The following is a 19,440-nucleotide window of genomic DNA, read 5'->3' on the forward strand; positions in this document are numbered from 1 at the left end:
TGTGATGGGTGTAAAAACCTTATATGTAAATCTTGCGGTGGTTTATCCGCATCGGAAGTTAAAGTCTTAGAGCTACGTGGAAAAAGGGTCATAAAATTTCATTGCCCTAGATACATAAAACATGGTACATTTGAACTATTGCAAGAGGTCATAGATAGGAAAAATGCAAATATTAAGGATAAAAATGAAATTGTAAGTATGTTAAAAGCTCAAATTGAAGAAATAAAAAAAATTAAATAAAAATAAAAGTATTTATGATCTCTCTGAAAAGACTTATTCAGGAGTTACAAGCAAGCCGACAGTGCAGAACAGGATTCATATTCCAAAACTGATTATCCGTCCGAAATAACTCCAAGATGTAGCAAAAACAAAAGAAGAGATAACTAAGAGATAACTATAAAATAAATCCTTCCGAGCTAAACATTGGTATAAAAAGTATGAGAGAAACAGGAAATGGGAACACTGTCATTAAATATCCGACCAAGCAGGAAATACAGAATAAATATGAAATAATATCAACAACAATGATGAGACCGAAGATAAAAATTCCAGGATACGAAGGCAATGAATCTGAACAACAAATAGAGAAAATTATAAGAAACCAAAATGAATGGATTACCGACACAGATGAACTAAAAATAACATATGTGAGAAAAAAAAGACCATGGAAGCAACTATTTTTGCGGAGTATTCAGGAGCTATGTTTCAAAAATGCATGCAATACAAAAAGGTACATATTGGATGGCAGCGTTGTCCAATATATAAGGACTTGAGTATCACAAGGTGCTATAATTGTCAGGAATTTTACCACAAAAATAACAAATGTAATAAAAATAAGGTATGTGAATGCTGTGCAGGTAATCATGAAATTGAAAAATGTGACAAAGCAATAGAAAAGTGCAACAACTATACAGAAGCAAACAAAAAATACAAATTGTCATACTGTGTGTCACATGCAACGTCGGACCCAAACTGTCCAAGCTACAATTACCAATTGGACATACTTAAAAGTAAGATTGACTACAACTTATAATGTTTAAACCCCCACAAGATGAAATATTGGACGATTTGGGTGCGGAGGATAATGGGACACTAGTAAATGATGTAATATTAAAAAAACAAATTTTGCAAAAAAACAAGGTCATAAATATATTACATTTAAATATTAGAAGCGCAAAAAAAACTTTGATGAATTACTTTTATTTATATAACGTTATCAACTGTTTTATTGTGATATATTTATTTTAAGTGAATGTTTTCAAATTCTAATCTGTAATATATACAACATACCGGGATATAATACCTTTTATAACAATGGTGATTTTAACAAAAAAGATGGTTTGCTAATTTTTGTCAGAGAAACACTAAATGTTGATGTAAATCATATAAAACTAAATTTATCACAGGCAACTATCAGTATAATAATCTTTGAGCGTCGTGGTTTATCATTCCGGGTTACTGCAGCCTAAACCGCCTCCGATAGCAGAACATATTTATTAATGATATAACTAAATTTTTTGAAGAATCCCTAACAAAAAATATTGAAATTTTTACTGGCGATTTGAATATTAATATAGAAAACAAACAAAACCCTATGGTAAATGAATATCTCTCTCTAATGGGCTAAAATGGTTTTTTATCCTACATAAATTCTCCAATAAGGGTAACTCATGAAACAGCCATTTATTTGTCAGACAAAAAATTAAAACAAATAATTTAAAATTTAAATCATTTATCTTGAATACTCATATAACAGACCACTACCCAATTATGCTGAATGTTAATCTCGAGGCAAGCACTAATACTTTCAATGAATCTGAAGAACAAATAGACTATTACAACCATATAAATTATGATCTCTTAAAACAGAATTTGTCAGTTCAGGATTGGTCAGAAGTCTTAGGTACAGAGGATCCTAAACAAGCCACAAACTCCTTTCAGGATATTTTTAAAAAAAGTCCTTCAAAAATGTCACCTTTAGACGCCCTATGAAATAATGAAAACACAAAAAAATTAAGGAATGGATTGTAAACCGGTTGTATTTGATTACTTCTATAAAACATAGAGATATACTTAAAAATAAACTTAAAAAAATGTACTGAAAAACAAAACACTATTTATAAAATATATCGAAATAAACTAAACAATTTAATTAAGAAACAGAAATTTAATTTTTATAAGGATCAAATAGAAAGCAATAAAAACAATATTAAAAAAAATTATAAGGTTATAGCAGATGCAACAAATGAAAAAAGTTAAGCAAAGTCTTCCAATTATGTAAATGAAAATAATCACAGTTTTCCAAGTACACTTGTAATGGCAAATTATTGCAATACATATTTTAATAACATTGGTGTGGAAATGGAGAAAAAAAATAAAAAACACAAATTACCCTCAAACTGTAAAAGAAACGTCTCAAAAATCTTTATATTTAAAGCCAGTAACGAAAAACGAACTTATCAAACAAATATTTACATTAAAATATGATAGTGCCCTAGGAAAGGATGGAATTTTCGCACCAATTATTAAACATGTACATATAGAAATAATTAAACCCCTAATGTATATTATTAATTTAATTTTTAAAAAAAATATTATACCTATTCATTTTAAAGAATCCATAATTACGCCAATTTATAAAAGCGGAGAAAAAAATTAAATTCAGAATTATCGTCCTATTAGTTTGATAAATAATTTTGCTAAAATTTTTGAAAAGTGTCTAAAGGATAGACTGGTAACATTTCTTAATGAAAATTGCATACTCTCACCAAATCAGTTTGGTTTTTCGGAGGGTTTAAGTACGGCAGATGCTATGTATTCACTAGTCTCAGAAATCTTAATATCAGTAATAAAGTCATAGCGGTGTTTATAGATCTTGCGAAAGCTTTCGATACTGTGCCGCATCAAAAATGTTGAGTGATGTGTTAGAAATGATCTGTTATCACATTATGGTGTTCGAGGCATGGTATTGGACTTTTTTAAACGCTATCTTTCCGATAGAGGTCAATTTCTACAACTAAATCAAGTGCTTAGTTACCCTCTGAAAATATAAATTGGAGTCCCACAAGACACCATATTGGGTCCTATTCTCTTCATTATATATATTAATGGCTTATTGTCCTAATATTTTAGGACTCGTCAAACGGAGTTGATATACCAAAAATCATCTATATAAAAGTTGCATATTAAAAAATTAGAGATAGTAAAACATAAAAAATTTGAAAAAAATAAGAATGTTAATAATCTAATTTTTTTTTAATTCTATGCCATATAAATTCTTACCTTTTTACTGTTTTTTGTTTACTTCTCTTACCGTTTATCAATATGTGAGTTATGTGGTTTTCAGGACGGATCTTCAATCAGTTGTATCAGTCTTTTAATAGTGCGTATTTGATTTGTCTGATTATATTTACGAAAACAATGAACTAGTAGACATAATACTTAGCTATGGAGAGTTCTTTTTGACAAATTGAAGCCGCAGAATGAAGGTTGTACGCGGAAAGTTTTCCTTTAAGAAATCCGGCCCCTCGTATGTTTGTGAATTTAGTTATTAGATATCGTATTTAAAAGAACAACGTGAAGTCGACGCTGGATCCAACCCAATCCAACAATGAGTACTAGAGTCATAGCAGCTCAAGTTGAAGTTTTTCATCGCAAAAAGTAGAAGTCAATACTACAAGAACATTATTATCCTTATCATTATGAACGGGTTCAAGCGTTACAACGTGAAGATCATCCTAGAAAAGTTATATTTTGCCAGTGGCTTTTAAAATAGTTTGGCAGAAACAAAGATTTTACGAAATTAATTTTGTGAGACAGACGATGCCACATTTATACGAGATGGAGTGCAAACATTTCTTGGCCTTCTCGCTCCCCAGATGTAACGCCTTGCCAGTTTGTTATACTTTTTTGGTATAAGAAATTTGTGGCAAAAAAGTCGTTAAATGCAAAGTTCTTAAATATTTCTAAAAGTGTGATAATAAAAACAATAGAAAAATATGAAAAAATAAAAGATAAAACAAGTAAGTCCTAGTTTTTTAAAAATGTTGCAATTATTTGTTTCGGAAAATTACAGGTAGATAAACTTGTAAATCGCATGAGAATTTTTCTTCTATCTATCCCTCCAATCCTGTGCGCTACTTCCTGGACACCAGGTATAAAACACGTAAATTTTATACATTCTATGTACATAGAAATGTGTTTTTCAAACCCTAATCCGTTTTTTAAAATAAGTCTACATTTTTACATTCTATTGTCAAAAAAAGAATCTTATTGCGAACCTTTAAAACAACTCTTTTAGATATTTAACATCAATATGTCTACCAAAAAATATTATAAAAGATTTACTTGGGTTCAATTGAAGGTCTTTAGAAATTTTGTTTAGCGTGTTGAGATCTTCACTATCAGATAGGCCAGTAGGGAGGATTGAAAAGAGTAATAAATTCTGGATACTTTCGTATTTCGCAATCTTTAAAAAAAATTAACTAGAGTAAAAAGAATTGGTTCCAAAATTGATCTCTAAATAATCGACAAGATAATATGTTATAATCAGCCTTTGCTGGCAATTCATAAGGAATCTGATTAAATTCTGATGAAAACCAAGATATTCAAAGACTAGCAATGACGTATCATGATTTATAATATCAAGTGCCTTAGAATAATTGAGTACAACCAGAATAGTTTGATCACCCTTATCAATAGATATAAAAATGCCAGAAAGAGCCATTGCACAACTGTGATCTTTTCGAAAACCTAATTGCTTTGCGTCAGTCAACCATTCGTTACGACTCCACGTTATTTTTTAGGGCTTGTTTAATAAGCTTAGACAATATTGGAAGAATGAATTGGGCCATTGAAACCCTTTACGATATTATTTTTCGATTGTCACAATATCATCCAGTTTCCTTTTCGAAGGAAATACAGAATTTGCTATATAATAATTTATTAGCTGATAAATATATTTTAGAATAAAGGCTAAACTGCCGCTGGATACTAAAATATTAATTTTTTTGTGAATGTTGTCCATAATATTTTACTATTTCTATTATTAAAATGCTTTAAGGTTTTTTTCTCTACGTACAAGCTTAGTAATACAAGATCTTTATATTCATTGTGAGATTCTACAGTCTTATTCTTTTTGCCTTGTCTCAAGTTTTATCATGAATTTTAAATTCTGCGTTATCCATAGAAGATTTTTTTTAAAAATTTTATGGTGTTTATAGGCGCAAACATGTCCATAAGCAAATTACTATTATCATTAAAAAAATCTACTTTTTTATCAATATTATGCAAATAAAAAAAGATGGGAATCAATTTTAGGGAATCATAAACCAAAAGATTAATGCTTTTTAAATCTCGATAAGTGACTAAATTATCTTCCTCCCTCGTAGTTTCAAACCCGAAATTTAAATTTAGAAAGTACTTCTCATATCATAATAACAAAAGAGAAGAAAATAGACTTTTACTTATTTAGAAGGGTTTTGAACTTAAAACTTTAATACCTTTCGGTATTTAATTCAAACTAAATTCAATAATTCTTAAATAAAGGAATTTGCTTAAGGTATGGACATTTCCAAACTTGTGAATTTGTTACAACAATATAGATTTTAATATTCTTGTGGTTGGAACCTTTGGTGCAAAAATCAGAAAATAGTTTTATTACTAACCTTTTTTAACTCTTTTTTTACTCTCGACAAGTGAATACTATTGTCCCGCGGCCATTTTCCTGAATGTTATTTTTCCCGAACAATAGTTTTATCGAACTACAATTTATTCAAGGTTTGGTTGTGTTGAGTGATTCAGTACTTTCATCCAACGATTTTTATTTTGAGAAAATCGTCTATTCCTAATTAAAAAATTGCTAGTAATAAAAATTTCAAAATTCGGATGACATTCTTTTCTGAAAAAATGGGCTCAAATAAAAATTTTGCCTTTTTTCTTGATCTAGTAGCTGAAGTTAAGAACCTTAAAATTATTCTTTATTATAATTTCAGAAATTTCTTTTGGCCCCTATTTTTACCCGATTTTTTTTCTCAAAACAACCTGTGGTCAACAATGTGGTACCTTGTGACTCTTATTAAATACCCTGTATACTAAGTTGGTTTTATTATGTGTTATTGGGTTTCTATTGACTTTAAAAAAAACTGTAGATACTTATTTGTATTAAGTAGATCATTTATGGATACACATATATATCATATTTTAGGAACGATTGTCAGCTCTTCACGAAAAACAATTAGCCTCTACCCAAGAGCTTCAGAAACGAATTGAACAAAAACAAGAAGACTCGAAGCGTAGACACGACGAAAATATGGAACACATTCGACAGAGAGCGCTTGAGTTGTCTATTTTAAGGTGCAACCAGGACGATAACCAGGCACCTAATATGGTACCGTATCCGCAAGCCAAGCTGTGTACTGTTTGTAATGTGCTTGTAAGTAACCCAATTAAGCTTTTTTTTACTAATTCCTGCAATTTGGAGTTTTCAGTTTGGAAATTATAAGTAGGCATTTTAATCTTTTGAACTTAAATGGTTGTTGATTCAGGCCAAAAATATAAACAATCTTTCACAATCATGTGTATGTAGTAAGTCAATTTTTCGAACTTTATGAGGTCATCCTCAATACTCTTGTACAACAAAACTTTACTTCAAAATTTAAAATAATGTAGAAAATAAAATAGATGATTAATCATTAACGATCATGAGGTTCTTGAAACCTGGACTGGATAGATAGCTCAACTGTTTGATCACAACAGATCAGATCAGCCAGACACCACTGATAGCATGGAAGGTCCAGAAATCCTAAACTCCGAAGTACTATAATTACACTCTGCAAAATCGAAATAAGCAACCGGACCAGATGATATTCCAGTGGAACTTTTAAAAATGATCCAAGAAAATCACAGTTTATTATTTAATACAACTTACACCACTGGCGAAATACCAGACGACTGGCTGGAGTCCGTGTTTATAACAATGCTTAAAAAACATGTGCAAAGAAATTCAGTCATTACAAGTTAAGACATTTCCGTATGCTTTATAACCTGTCGAATGCGTTCTCATAGTCGAAAGCATTCGACAGGGTACGGTATGAGAAACTTATAGATACATGGTGTTTCAAAATTCACTACATATATTTTAAGGGCGTATTCCTAAGTCAAAATAAGACTTTTTTCCTATAAACATGGGTCCTAAAATGCACCCCCTTCAAGCTACAGCCATCGCAAGAAGTGTAAAAAAATCGATTTTTTTAAAACTGTGTCTACAGTTTTGCATCAAATTTAACGAAATTTGGAATACCCTCGTTATTTTAGGCGGTCTATCTACTCTTTATCTTAGAAAAGGCGTAAAACTAATTTTAATTCAAACTGAGGGAGTGCACACTTTTGACCACACTTTTTTGATTTAAAATTTTATGTGTACATACATTTTTTAAAAAATTAAGCTACACCAAAAAATAGACCATACAAAAATTTAAATTTTTGGTCTCTTGCATTTTTTTCATATGACTATTAGTTTTTGAGAAAATCGCCGGTGAATAAAAGGATAGCAATATCATAAATTAAAAATCAAAGAAAAAATTTAGAAAGTAGGCTGTGTTTCGCAATTGTTGACATTTTTATTTTTGAGGTTTTAGTAGTAAGCTGTGAGTATTTGTTTTAGACATTTTTTAACTTGCTTGACATTTGGTGTAAAATAAATTTACTGTCATTGTTGACTTTGTTTAATTCCAGTAGTTTACTTCCCGTTTTAGATTTAAAGTGTAGTTTTTATTCCCATGTTTTATTTCTAAACGTTAACATTGCTAAAATGGAAAATGAACGTTATTCATTCGAACATCTTGTAGACATCCATTTTGTTTATGGTCTTGCTGATGGTAACGCGTATGAAGCTCAAAGATTGTATCAGTTAAGGTTTCCTAATCGCCGACTCCCGAATGTACGAACATTTTCAGAGTCACATCGGCATCTTAGGGAATACGGTAGTTTTCGGACCCCCAGGAACAATGCAGGCAGACCGCAACAAGCACGAAACCCAGTGACAGAGGAGCAAATTTTGAATGCCATCGACGACGATCCTGGCCTAAGCACCCGACAAATAGCTCGGAATTTGGATGTTTCTCATGCAACTGTCTGGCGGGTTTTGCACGAAAATAGCTTGTATCCATACCATATTCAAACAGTTCAAGCTTTGCTACCTCAAGATTTCCCAAGGCGCTTACAGTTTGCAAGGTGGTTACTTCAGAGATGCGCGAGAGATAATAATTTTTTATCAAGTATTCTATTCACAGACCAAGCTCATTTTTTGCGGGAAGGGGTGGTGAACTTTCACGATGTGCATGTTTGGGCAGCAGAGAATCCGCACGAAATTAGGCAATCTCACCACCAGGAGCACTTTAGGCTTAATGTATAGGCAGGTTTAGTGGGAGATGAGTTAATTGGTCCTTTCTTTTTTCCTACAATTTTAGTTGGCGACACTTATTTAGACTTTCTACAGCACCATTTAAATGGTTTACTAGACAATGTTTAATTGTGCGAGCGAACATGTGGTTTATGCATGACGGTGCCCCCCCTCATTTCCGTATAACAGTGCGTGAATATTTGAACTTTGTGTTTCCTGAGAGATGGATTGGTAGAGTAGGCCCAATACCATGGCCTCCACGCTCCCCGGACTGCAATCCTCTAGATTTTTTTTCTGGGGATATGTAAAAAGCCTCGTCTATAATCCTGGTCAAGTGCCTTCGCTCGAGGTCCTAAGGCAAAGAATTATTGATGCCTTTGAAACAATAAGAAATACTCCCGGAATTTTAGAGCGAGTAAGACAATCTATGAGAAGACGAATGGAGGCTTGTATTGCAGCGGGGGGTGCGCATTTCGAGCACTTTTTATAAAAAAAATATTTGTTTCTCAGAAGTTTATTCTTTATTTAAAAAATAATTAATTATTATGTTAATAAATGTTAAATAATTTTTTAACTAATTTTTGTATTTTTATAAACCGTCATTCTTTAATGTAAATAATTGTTCATCAATTTATTGAAAAAACCTAAGTAACAAAGTTTCAACAATAGCAAAACCAGTCTACCTATTTATTGTTAAATGTCGTCTACTACTTAATATTATCTGTTTAAATTTTAATTATTACGTTATTGGTAGCCTTTTATTAATCGGTGATTTTTTCAAAAACTATTCGTATTATCAAAAAAATGCAATAAAATTTATATTTTTGTATGGCCTATATTCTGGTGTAGCTTAATTTAAAATAAAAATTATGCGTACATAAAATTTTGGCCGTCAAAAGTGTGCACCTCCTCAGTTTACCCCTTAAAATTAGTGTTGCGCCTTTTCTAAGATAAAAAGTAAATAGACCGCCTAAAATAACGGGGGTATTCCAAATTTCGTTAAATTTGATGCAAAACTGTAGACACAGTTTTAAAAAATCGATTTTTTTTACACTTCTTGCGATGGCTGTAGCTTGAAGGGGGTGCATTTTAGGACCCATGTTTAGAGAAAAAAAAAGTCTTATTTTGAGCTCAGGAATACGCCCTTAAAATATATGTAGTGAATTTTGAAACACCCTGTATATTGAGGAATACTGGAGTTGATGACAGCATGATATACGCTTAATTACGAACCTGTATTGGCAACAAAAGGCAGTGGTTCGCGTCAATGGAAAACTAACCAACAAATGCCAGATTCGGCGTGGCGTGAGGCAGTGATGTATACTGTCTCCACTGTTCTATATTATATTTCTTTTATATTTCTAGTTATTCTTCACATAGTCTATATCCTGATAAAATATTTAATAATTTTTGATAACAATATGAATAAATAAATACAATGGTAAATATGAATGATATTATACAATTATAACCAAAAGTAACAACATAATATACTTTTATTGCTTATAGCTTTGTGTGCGCTCCGCTTGTAAGAAATACAATTTAAATGTATTTTTAAATCCGTAAATGGTAGAATATTGCCGAATCGCCAGTGGAATAGAATTATAAATATTGACTGCAGAATATCTAAAGTGTCGCTCAAATAGAGTTGTTCGATGCTGTGGAATTTCTAATAAATGATCGTTTCGGATATGATGTTGATTGAATATTATTGACCTAAAAAATAATTTGTCTTTTATACCGAGTGACACAGAGAAAAAGGAACACTTAATAACTTTTTTACTTTTTAAGATAAATAAATGAAATTTGGTATATCGATAGAATAGTTATAAGAGCATCTGCATAAGAGCATATTCTATTGTTTTTCATCACTTCCGGTTTAACAGGAAGTGACCCTAACTCTTATTTTAAATGGGACCCTTGGTATATTATTACGTATTTCGATAGAAAATTATATTCTGAAAACAATGATATTCTATTCGCTACTTTTTGTTTTATACTCATAGAAAAAATAATTTTTTTAAATTTTAAAATAGGGTACCATAAATGCGTTGTAAGTTTTAATTTTTAATCAAGTAATTACGGAAAAATAGTTTTCATTGCATTTTATCACTTAAATTTTTTACACGCCTTTTAAAAATGTACAAACCATAAATGTTGGCATTTACTTTATTTTTTTAAATAGCACATTATTGGGAACAACTACTTTTGAAATGCGGTTTCTTTTTCTTAATAATTTGATATTATTATTTTTTAAATCGGTTGATAAATAAGCTTATAAGAAGAAAAAAACTAAGTCACATAAATAAATGCATTGAAAAGTAAAAAAGTTATTAAGTCTTTTCTTTTTTCCGTGTCATTCGGTGTATTTCGGCATATTAACAAATAGGACTTTTTGGACAAAATGATGAACCTTCCGCCTTTGATGCATATTAAGCCATTTTTTTAAATTCAGTGGACGAACCAAGGCGATATATGATTTCTCCTTGAAACTCTACAAATAGATTTGACACAGGAGTTTTTTGCACAAAGTTGCTGCTTTTGAAATCTATGCAAGGATTAAAGACCAAATTACCATAATTGGCAAAACTAAAGAGCAAAGAATTACAAAGCTTATTTCTTATCTCTTATGTCAAAATGTGCTTACTGACTTAAGGATTATTCTACTTATTTTCACAGGTGTCTTGTAAGGTCTAAGTTAAGTTTTCCCAAGTGAATCACTGTCGACTTTGACGTATTAAACTTTAGACCATGTTTTGAAATTAGAATAGTCATATACATTTTGAAGTGCTCTGTTTAATTTTGCTATGGACTCTTTTGCATTTTGTTTGTATTGATGAATATACAATTGGGTATCGTCTGCAAACTTATGTATCAAGCAGTCATCTACAATAAAACTGTGCAAATTCATTGTATATCAATGGGTAACTAAATATACTTCGGTCATCCTCCACTAAATTTAAAATAATAATCCTACATGTTTCGGACATATCTAGACCTAAAACACGTAAAATCCATGTTTGGTCCCATTCTCATGTATCTTAATTTGTTTTAACCTTTTAACCTTGTCTGAGGCACTAGATCTGTAAGATGTATTGACGGAACCCCTTAATTTGTTATCCCTGATGATGGACATGTTATATGTCCGAAACATGTAGGATTAATATTTTAAATAAATTTAGTGGAGGATGACCGAAGTATCTTTAGCCTTACCCATTGATCTATTAACTCCACTGCAAGAATGGACTACTTCTTCAACTCATTGTATATATTATATAAAGCAGCAGGCTCAATATAGACCCTTGTGGTACTCCAATATATGAACGATTCCCATCAACCTCAACAATCTGAATTTTCGGCCCAGAAGATAGTCATCAAAGAGCTTCATGAAATTTTTAGAGAAGTGCTTTAATTTCGCAGCAAGAAGGTTATGGTCTAGGGTATAAAATGCCTTGCTATAATGGAGGTAAAGCAGAGTAAAAGAATTACCATTACCAGCAGCAGTTAAAATATTATCTACAATGTCTAAAACAACCGGTTGTGGTTGTATGAGCGGGCCTAAAACCAGACTGACAGAACCGAACATTATTTTTTATGCAGTTAGCTATTAATATTAGCTAATATAAACAGACGTTACATGACCTGGAGCGCGTAGTTAAGATTAACGGCGAACTGAGCAATATCATCCGCTATGCAGACGACTCCGCATCTTATTTGATGGATCTCCAGGATTTTTAACGTCTTTTAGACTTGGTCAACGTGATGGGACAAAAGATGGGTCTATACATAAATACCACTAAAACTAAGTTTATGGTTTTCAGTCATCAGCCGTATAGTGATGTGGCCCTGCAAATAAATGGTCAAAGCATTTAAAGTGTTCTCAAAGTATGCTCCGAATCCGATGGGCCATGCAGACAAATGAAGAGGTTTTAAATAGATCAAGCGCTGCCCGCGAACTACTAATACCAGTTAAACCGAAAGCTGTCCTAATCTAGGGCCTATCCTTCAACTTCTGATGAAGGGCAAGATAGAGGGCCGTACTGGAGTCGGTAGAAGACGTGGTTAAGGAATCTCAGAGAGTGGACCGGAATTCGAAGCGTAGAACAACTCTTTAGACTCGCCGAAGTCAGAGCACAGCTCGCCATTGTGAGTGCCAACATCAGGAGGACTAAGGTACCAGAATAAAAAGAGAATGAAACTAAGGTTATTTTATTGTGGGTGGTTAAAATTGTAGCAAAAATAAGATAAAATATACATTATATTTTTAATATATAAAATATTTGTACTAGATTGTATACACGCAAATATACAGGTTGGGGAATCCGTAGGTGCTTAAAGGCGAAATATAATAACGCGGACGCGCAATATAATAAGCTGGACTTTGATGGGAGTAACTATTACTTCCAATAAAATTTCGTAACTACGCGAAAGTTCAGGTATTGCTAAAATATTTTTCTGATGCAGGCTTTACATTTGTTTTACAAATCAGTATATAAACCACATAGAATCGTAAACTCAAAATATTGCTGTGTATTACATGATGAAAATTAAAGCGTTATTCTAATAATAAATTAAATATAAACCCGGATAAAGGTAGAAAAATTTAAACACTATGCAAAAATCGAATTAATATTCTTAAAAATAAATTTAACATAAATTCATTTTGAAGAATTTTAATTTAAAAACTCCAAAAATTAAAGTCATTTGGGGACAAATCTAGAGATCTGTGAGGCCATTTAATATCGCCAGTCTTTTTTTATTCAATTCTTGTACCAGAACGGCATTATGAACAGGACAGCCGTTTTGTTGAAAGCAGAATATTTCGTAAAACAATTTAATTTTCATTTGGGTTTTCCATCATGGTTTCACAAAATTTCATTCTTCGCCACTGGTCTTCGGAATCTTCTGAGTTTTGAAACATTTGTACCCAAGATTTTTTTTTGGTAACCAAATACTGGTTTTATGGTCCATACCCAGTTCCTCTACAACACTTCAACTTGATCGTGTTGAGTCCACCTCTATTATTATTGTTATTCTGTAAAAAATTTAAAAAATCAGACGGCCGGAGACGACTGCTCATCGTCGAGAGGAATTTAAGGAATTTACGATGTTAATGCATTTCTGTGTATTTTTGTAAGATATGCCATTATCATCAATTAGTTATTATACAACGAAACAGAATCTAAATTCCAAAACTATTACACTACCTTTTAAGCTTTTATACGAGGTATACAGAATAGGGACTAATAAGACAGACTAACTAAATAATTAAGGTAAACTTATAGGATGTAATTAACTTTCATTATACATTATATAAAAATCTAATATATACTACAAATTATCAATTTTTTTTTTAATGAGTATGTTGAGAGTGTTTTTATATTTCCACTATTTCTTTGAGTAGTCTTCACTTATATTCACTTCACTTATATGATGTTGTTTCACACACAACATAAGAATAAAATAGAAGACAATCAAAAGTACAATAAAAATCACACTCAACATTATTCCTGACAAAAATGTTTTGACAACCATTTCTGTCAAATGTCAAATAAAGTGGTGGGGAGAGTTTCTATCTTAAATGAGAAAATGGGCTTTGGCTGCACCGATTTTTTTAAACAACTTTTATTTAAACGCTCTTTTATTGCTTTATTTTTCTACCAAAAAGATATTATTGGAAAATTTTCCTAAAACCATAGCTTACATATATTTTCCTAGCGGTTCCTGGCCCTCTAGCGGTTGACCAATGAACTTCAAAATATTTTCCAGCTATTTTTTTGGGCCACTTTTATACTATTTCTTTTTCAACGCTCTACGATTATTGGGGCCTGAGATACAGCCGAGGAACATTCTTAATGGGACACCCTGTATATACATTGGGTTTTTTTATCATTTGTTCAATCACTCGAAAGGCTAGTTAAATATAATTTTTTTTTTAATAGTTACATCAGTGATTTTATATTTAGTGAATCCAATTTTTGACTGAATCCAATAACCATTTAAATGAAAATATATTCTAGGTTTAGTATTATAACAATTTATTTATTTATTCAGAAAAATTTGTTTATACCAGATGTCTTATTTAAAATCTTTATGAATTAATATTTAATTACAATTTTACTACATTTTCATATTTCCATCAAAACACATAAAACTGCGAGAAGAAATACATTTGGGCTACTGTTAGGTGATATTTTAGTCCTCCTTTTTCCAAACCATATATAGCTAATCTACACACATATTTTTAATCTACTAGTACGTAAAAGTAGTCCGGTTATTAGATTTTGGCACGAAAAAAATGGAGAATTCACACATAACAGTGAAGAAGGTGAGGCCTTAGATGTGTTTTAAAGTGTGTTGTAATCGTCTACAATCATTCATCAACTCTAACCTTGCCATAATCGATCTTAAACAATTATTTCACAATTCATCAAGCAGTTTTCATTAATCTTCTAATGATTACTTATAAATGTTGTACTTAATTTTTCCATATATTTTAGATAAAATCTGAGGTGTATCTTATGAGCCATCTTAGGGGCCGTTTACATCAAGAAGCTGCGAAACAAGCAAACCCAGGTATTAAGGAGGATAAAACTTTATTGAAATTGAATTCTACGTACGCTTTTTTAGGCCTTTCAACTGATGATTTAGAGCAGTATAATGTAAAACAAATTGTTGATGCACCTGATGGAAAAGAAGATCCTAAAGTGTTGGCTGCTAAGGAACGCGGTAAATCTTATAGGAAGAGGTGTAAAAAGATCAGGCAGAGAATGACGAATAAAGGTTTGATTTTATATATATTGTATTAACTTCTTGTAATTGTTTTTATGAATATTGATAAAAATTGTGTTAATATTTAAACAAACATTTTGACGCAATTTAATAAACTATTGGTTGTGGGTACAGGGTGTTAGGAAAATAAAGAATTCATTTTTTCCAAATACATATTTAAAAATGAAATGTTATTTATTTTATATTTGAGTCGCGTTGACTATATGTAAAATGGTTATTTATGCAACAAGTGTGTAAAATATAAAATGATCCTTAGGATATCACTTATTATATTATATACTAGGTAATTCACATGAATGGCCCTTTAGAATGAAAAATATATATGAAAATATAGATTTTCTATTACTAGGCATACGATATTTTAAACGAATCATTGTTGTCATTTATATATTAACCATACGTATTTCAATAGTCTTTATGTGTGATATATTTTAATCTTAGTAGAGAACCAATACTATGATTAAGATAGGTAAGGTAAGTCAAAAATATATATATAATATTTTCGGAAAAAAAAAAAATAAATAAGAAACCATCTATATATGGGGAGGGCTTTGCATTACAGGAAATCAATAAAGTTTAACGTTATTAGTGTTGAATGGAGAGAAAGTGTAACAGGTTTAGGACCTTAAAAAAAATGATTTTATTCCATAAGAAATGTAGCGAAATTTAACGAAAAATTATTACACGGTTAGAAAATACTGAGATTGTTGTATCTTAGATAAGATCTAAGATCGTTCCTCTTGCATGTCAGCAGTGTTTCCTTTTTCTGTTGCTTTTTGGACCGATATTTTTCTAAAAGATTTAAACCCTTAATAATTTTTAGTACCAGTGCCTCCGGCATATTTTTTTTCGTTTGTAAATTTTAGTTTTCACTTCACCGCATAAAAAATCTAGGGACGGTAAATCCGGAGATCTCGTCGAAAATAGATGGATAACCACCCTCATGGATATTCATCTTATTTTCGATATAGTGATTGGAGAATTCATTATGCAAAATTCCCTTCACTTATGTTCCCCCTCAGATTACACTTATGTTATTTAGTAACTATTAGTCGAATAATGAAATTGTCAATTAATATTTGCTACTTTTAATCTCATGCTAATATTATTATTATTTAACAAATTTCAATATGCAGATCAACAGAAATCTTTTTTTTTCTAATAATTAGGTCTTAAAAAAAGAAAATTGGAACATTTGATTAGAATTTTTAGGTGTTATTCTAATATACCTATTATTAATAATAATAACTATTTTTCTAATGATTTTTAAGTTTTAACCGAGACCTTAATGAAAGAAAATAATGTTATAACCATGCGAAAGCTACCAGAGGCATTCACAGAAAATGCAAGTACGTTATATCGTTGATGGGGTTATTAAACAGACTTTTTTTAACTAAAAAATCATTTAATAAAGAGCCCATAAGAAAAAAAACTTTCCATGACATCCAAAAGAGAAGATTTATTGTAGCAAAGTGGCCACAAAGAAATTAGTTTGTTGTTAAGTTAGATTAGAAACGAAGTCAGGAAAAAATTAAATGATTTTTAATATTTTGAGTTTTTCCGGAAAATTATATTACTGCATGAAAAATGGTATAACTGTGCCCTTTTTGTATCTTACACTATATTTACCGCGATCCCAATAGCTAGCTTCTAGGGTCCTGGATAATATAGTAATGCTTTAGTTAATGTTATAAGTAAGGTTTAATGTTAGTTCATGTATAGGGCATAGTATACATTTCTGCTGTCTGTTCTTAAATCATTTTTTTATTATAATTCCTACATATTTGTTTATAAATATGATCCTTAATATACGATTTTTTGGTTTTAGGTGCTGAATATGAAAGTTCCTACAAACCTCCAATAATTGATGGCAGTAATAAAAGGAGTTTAAACAGAAACATCAATACCATAGGCAGTATAACAAATCAGGCTAATCAAGGTAATATCATTGTACAAGAAAAGAAGATGAATGAGATTAAATTTTGTATAATAATATATTAATATTTAATATATCAAAAATATTTTAGGTCTGTCACCGTCAAGTATGAGTCAACTGGATCGGATTTTGAATGAACTTTCTAGATTACTGACTAAAGGCAATAGCAGCGATATTTTAATCTTCCAAAGCGTTGGAGGCTTTGGGGTCTTAGGAAAACTTTTATCTTTAGGTTTGGATGGCAATCAAGCTGTGTCAGTTAAGTAAGTAATTTTGGAAGAAGTTCATAGTCTTACTCTATTGTACAATTTTAATGTTTTTAAATTTTTAATTTAATATTATTGCCATCTATTAGTTACATACTCTTTTGTTTAATAAATGTTTATAACTTGTATAATTTTAACTCTAACCTAGTTAATTACTTAATATCCTCTAAAAACATATCATACAATTCTTCTAAAAGAAGCAAAAAACAAAATAAAAGTAAAAACTCCAAGTCAGGATCTCATTAAACATATATATAATTTTTAAAAAGCTACGCGTGTTTTGCTCCTATCGGAGCATTATAAGACCTAAAAGTAAATTAAAAATTGTACAAAAGGAACGCTTATAAAATATGATAAAAAAACTTTTTACGTCGACACACCTACACAGATCACATGATGATGCTGCGATAGGAGCGAAACACGTGTAGCTTCTTAAAAATTATATATATGTTTCATGAGACCCTGACTTTGAGTTTCTACTTTTGTTTTGTTCATATCCTATTCCGCATACATTATATAAGCTTTTTTTTAGGACACTAATTATATGCTGTAACTTATGGCAAGTTGCTTGTAAAGGTCCAGATGGTGCTAAAAATTGCGAATATGTCATTTTGTCTAACAAACTTATGTCAGCTGTAGATCTGTTAAATAATCGGCTGTTGGTAAGTATTTATTTACATCAATCTTTTATGGTATTTTTAAATTAGTTATATCAGTTTTTTGAAAATTGTTTTAAACAATAATGAAAGATTCCTTATAAAAGAGTAGTAGAGACCTCGAAGCAATAAAATTAAAAAATATTAGAACAAGTACATTTACTCTAAAGTACGAAAAATTATAATAATTTTAATTGTTGATGAATAAAAATTAAGGTTTTAATATTCCATGTTACAGGGTTTTATAAATGGGATGATCATAAATGTTCAGGAATTTTCTTAGGAAAACTCCGGACGAAAAACTATGATATTATAGTTATTTTTGAAGAAAGGAAGAAATAGAAATTTAGTGTGTTTAAGTAAGTGTTTCATTAGAATTTGGACAAATAAAGAAAGAATGCAAAACAGCTAAAAAATTATACTAACAAAATATATAAACTTTTTTAATGGGTAATGTAAGCAACTTCTCAACTCCTTATATCGCATTTACACATTCGCATCAGCGATATTCGCATCAGATCCCCACCGCGAAATGACCGTTTCCACATTCGCTGCGGAGTGCAAAAATTTAGTGCGTAGAAGCAAATGTATGATGAATGACTTAGAAGTAGTTACAGCATGTGCCCTGCATCTAGCAAGTATCGATAGATAGCTTCATATTATTCGTGAAAAACTTGAAAAAAAAATTGCTAACATAAATCTGTTTATGTTAGCAATTAAGTATTACGATTTATTTTTATATTATTGTATTTTTAAAAACAATATTAAAAAAAAAAACACCCAGTATAAACCAACTTTGAACTTAGATATTTTTGATTTTGAGAAGCAATTATCATAAATCTGAATCCTTATAGGGTTTGTATCATATGTAAAACAATAGTTCAACTCCGCTTATAAGGCTCATGGAACGTTGGAAGTCTAATTTCGCTTTCAAAAACACTTGTAAACACTGACCAAATTTTGTATTGGCCATGTATATTCAAAGATGTTGAATAAAAAAATAAACTTAAGAGCACTAAGGAAAAAAAATTTGGGAACTAAGATAAAAACATAAAAAAAGAAAGATGGATTGGGCCAACTTCAAAAAATATAAAAGAGAAATTGAAAAAGTAACAGCTAAGGGACTGAGGGCGACTGTGATATCTCTTCTACTGAGGTTGTATATTTTCAAGTATTTTTTCAAAAAGCCCTACAATAGAATCAGATAAGATAAATGTGATAAATGTAATGTTGTTATTCAACAATTAAATAAGAACATGTAATAACATAACACATAGGTCTTTTTTACGATGACGACGGCCGAATTTTCAGTCCCTGATGATGATGAAGTTTTTGATGAAGAAGAGTTTGATTTATTTTTAAATAATTGAGGTATTGATATTCTCAGTG

General features: G+C 30.7%; 1 protein-coding gene across 3 annotated transcripts in view; it reads left to right on the top strand.

Annotated features, from left to right (window-relative positions):
• Positions 1–19,440, top strand: part of LOC126735697 (S phase cyclin A-associated protein in the endoplasmic reticulum) — a 206,783-nt gene that overhangs the window by 41,638 nt on the left and 145,705 nt on the right. For 2 of the 3 annotated variants that reach the window (XM_050439761.1, XM_050439763.1), the window contains 5 exons: positions 6,206–6,433; positions 14,902–15,184; positions 17,022–17,132; positions 17,221–17,392; positions 17,928–18,057. In XM_050439761.1, coding sequence (XP_050295718.1) covers positions 6,206–6,433; positions 14,902–15,184; positions 17,022–17,132; positions 17,221–17,392; positions 17,928–18,057 — 924 coding nt within the window. The remainder of the gene's footprint in view (positions 1–6,205; positions 6,434–14,901; positions 15,185–17,021; positions 17,133–17,220; positions 17,393–17,927; positions 18,058–19,440) is intronic. The other variant, XM_050439762.1, reaches the window with a different exon arrangement.

This window comes from Anthonomus grandis, chromosome 4 (assembly GCF_022605725.1).
Source record: "Anthonomus grandis grandis chromosome 4, icAntGran1.3, whole genome shotgun sequence".
Classification (NCBI taxonomy): domain Eukaryota; kingdom Metazoa; phylum Arthropoda; class Insecta; order Coleoptera; family Curculionidae; genus Anthonomus; species Anthonomus grandis.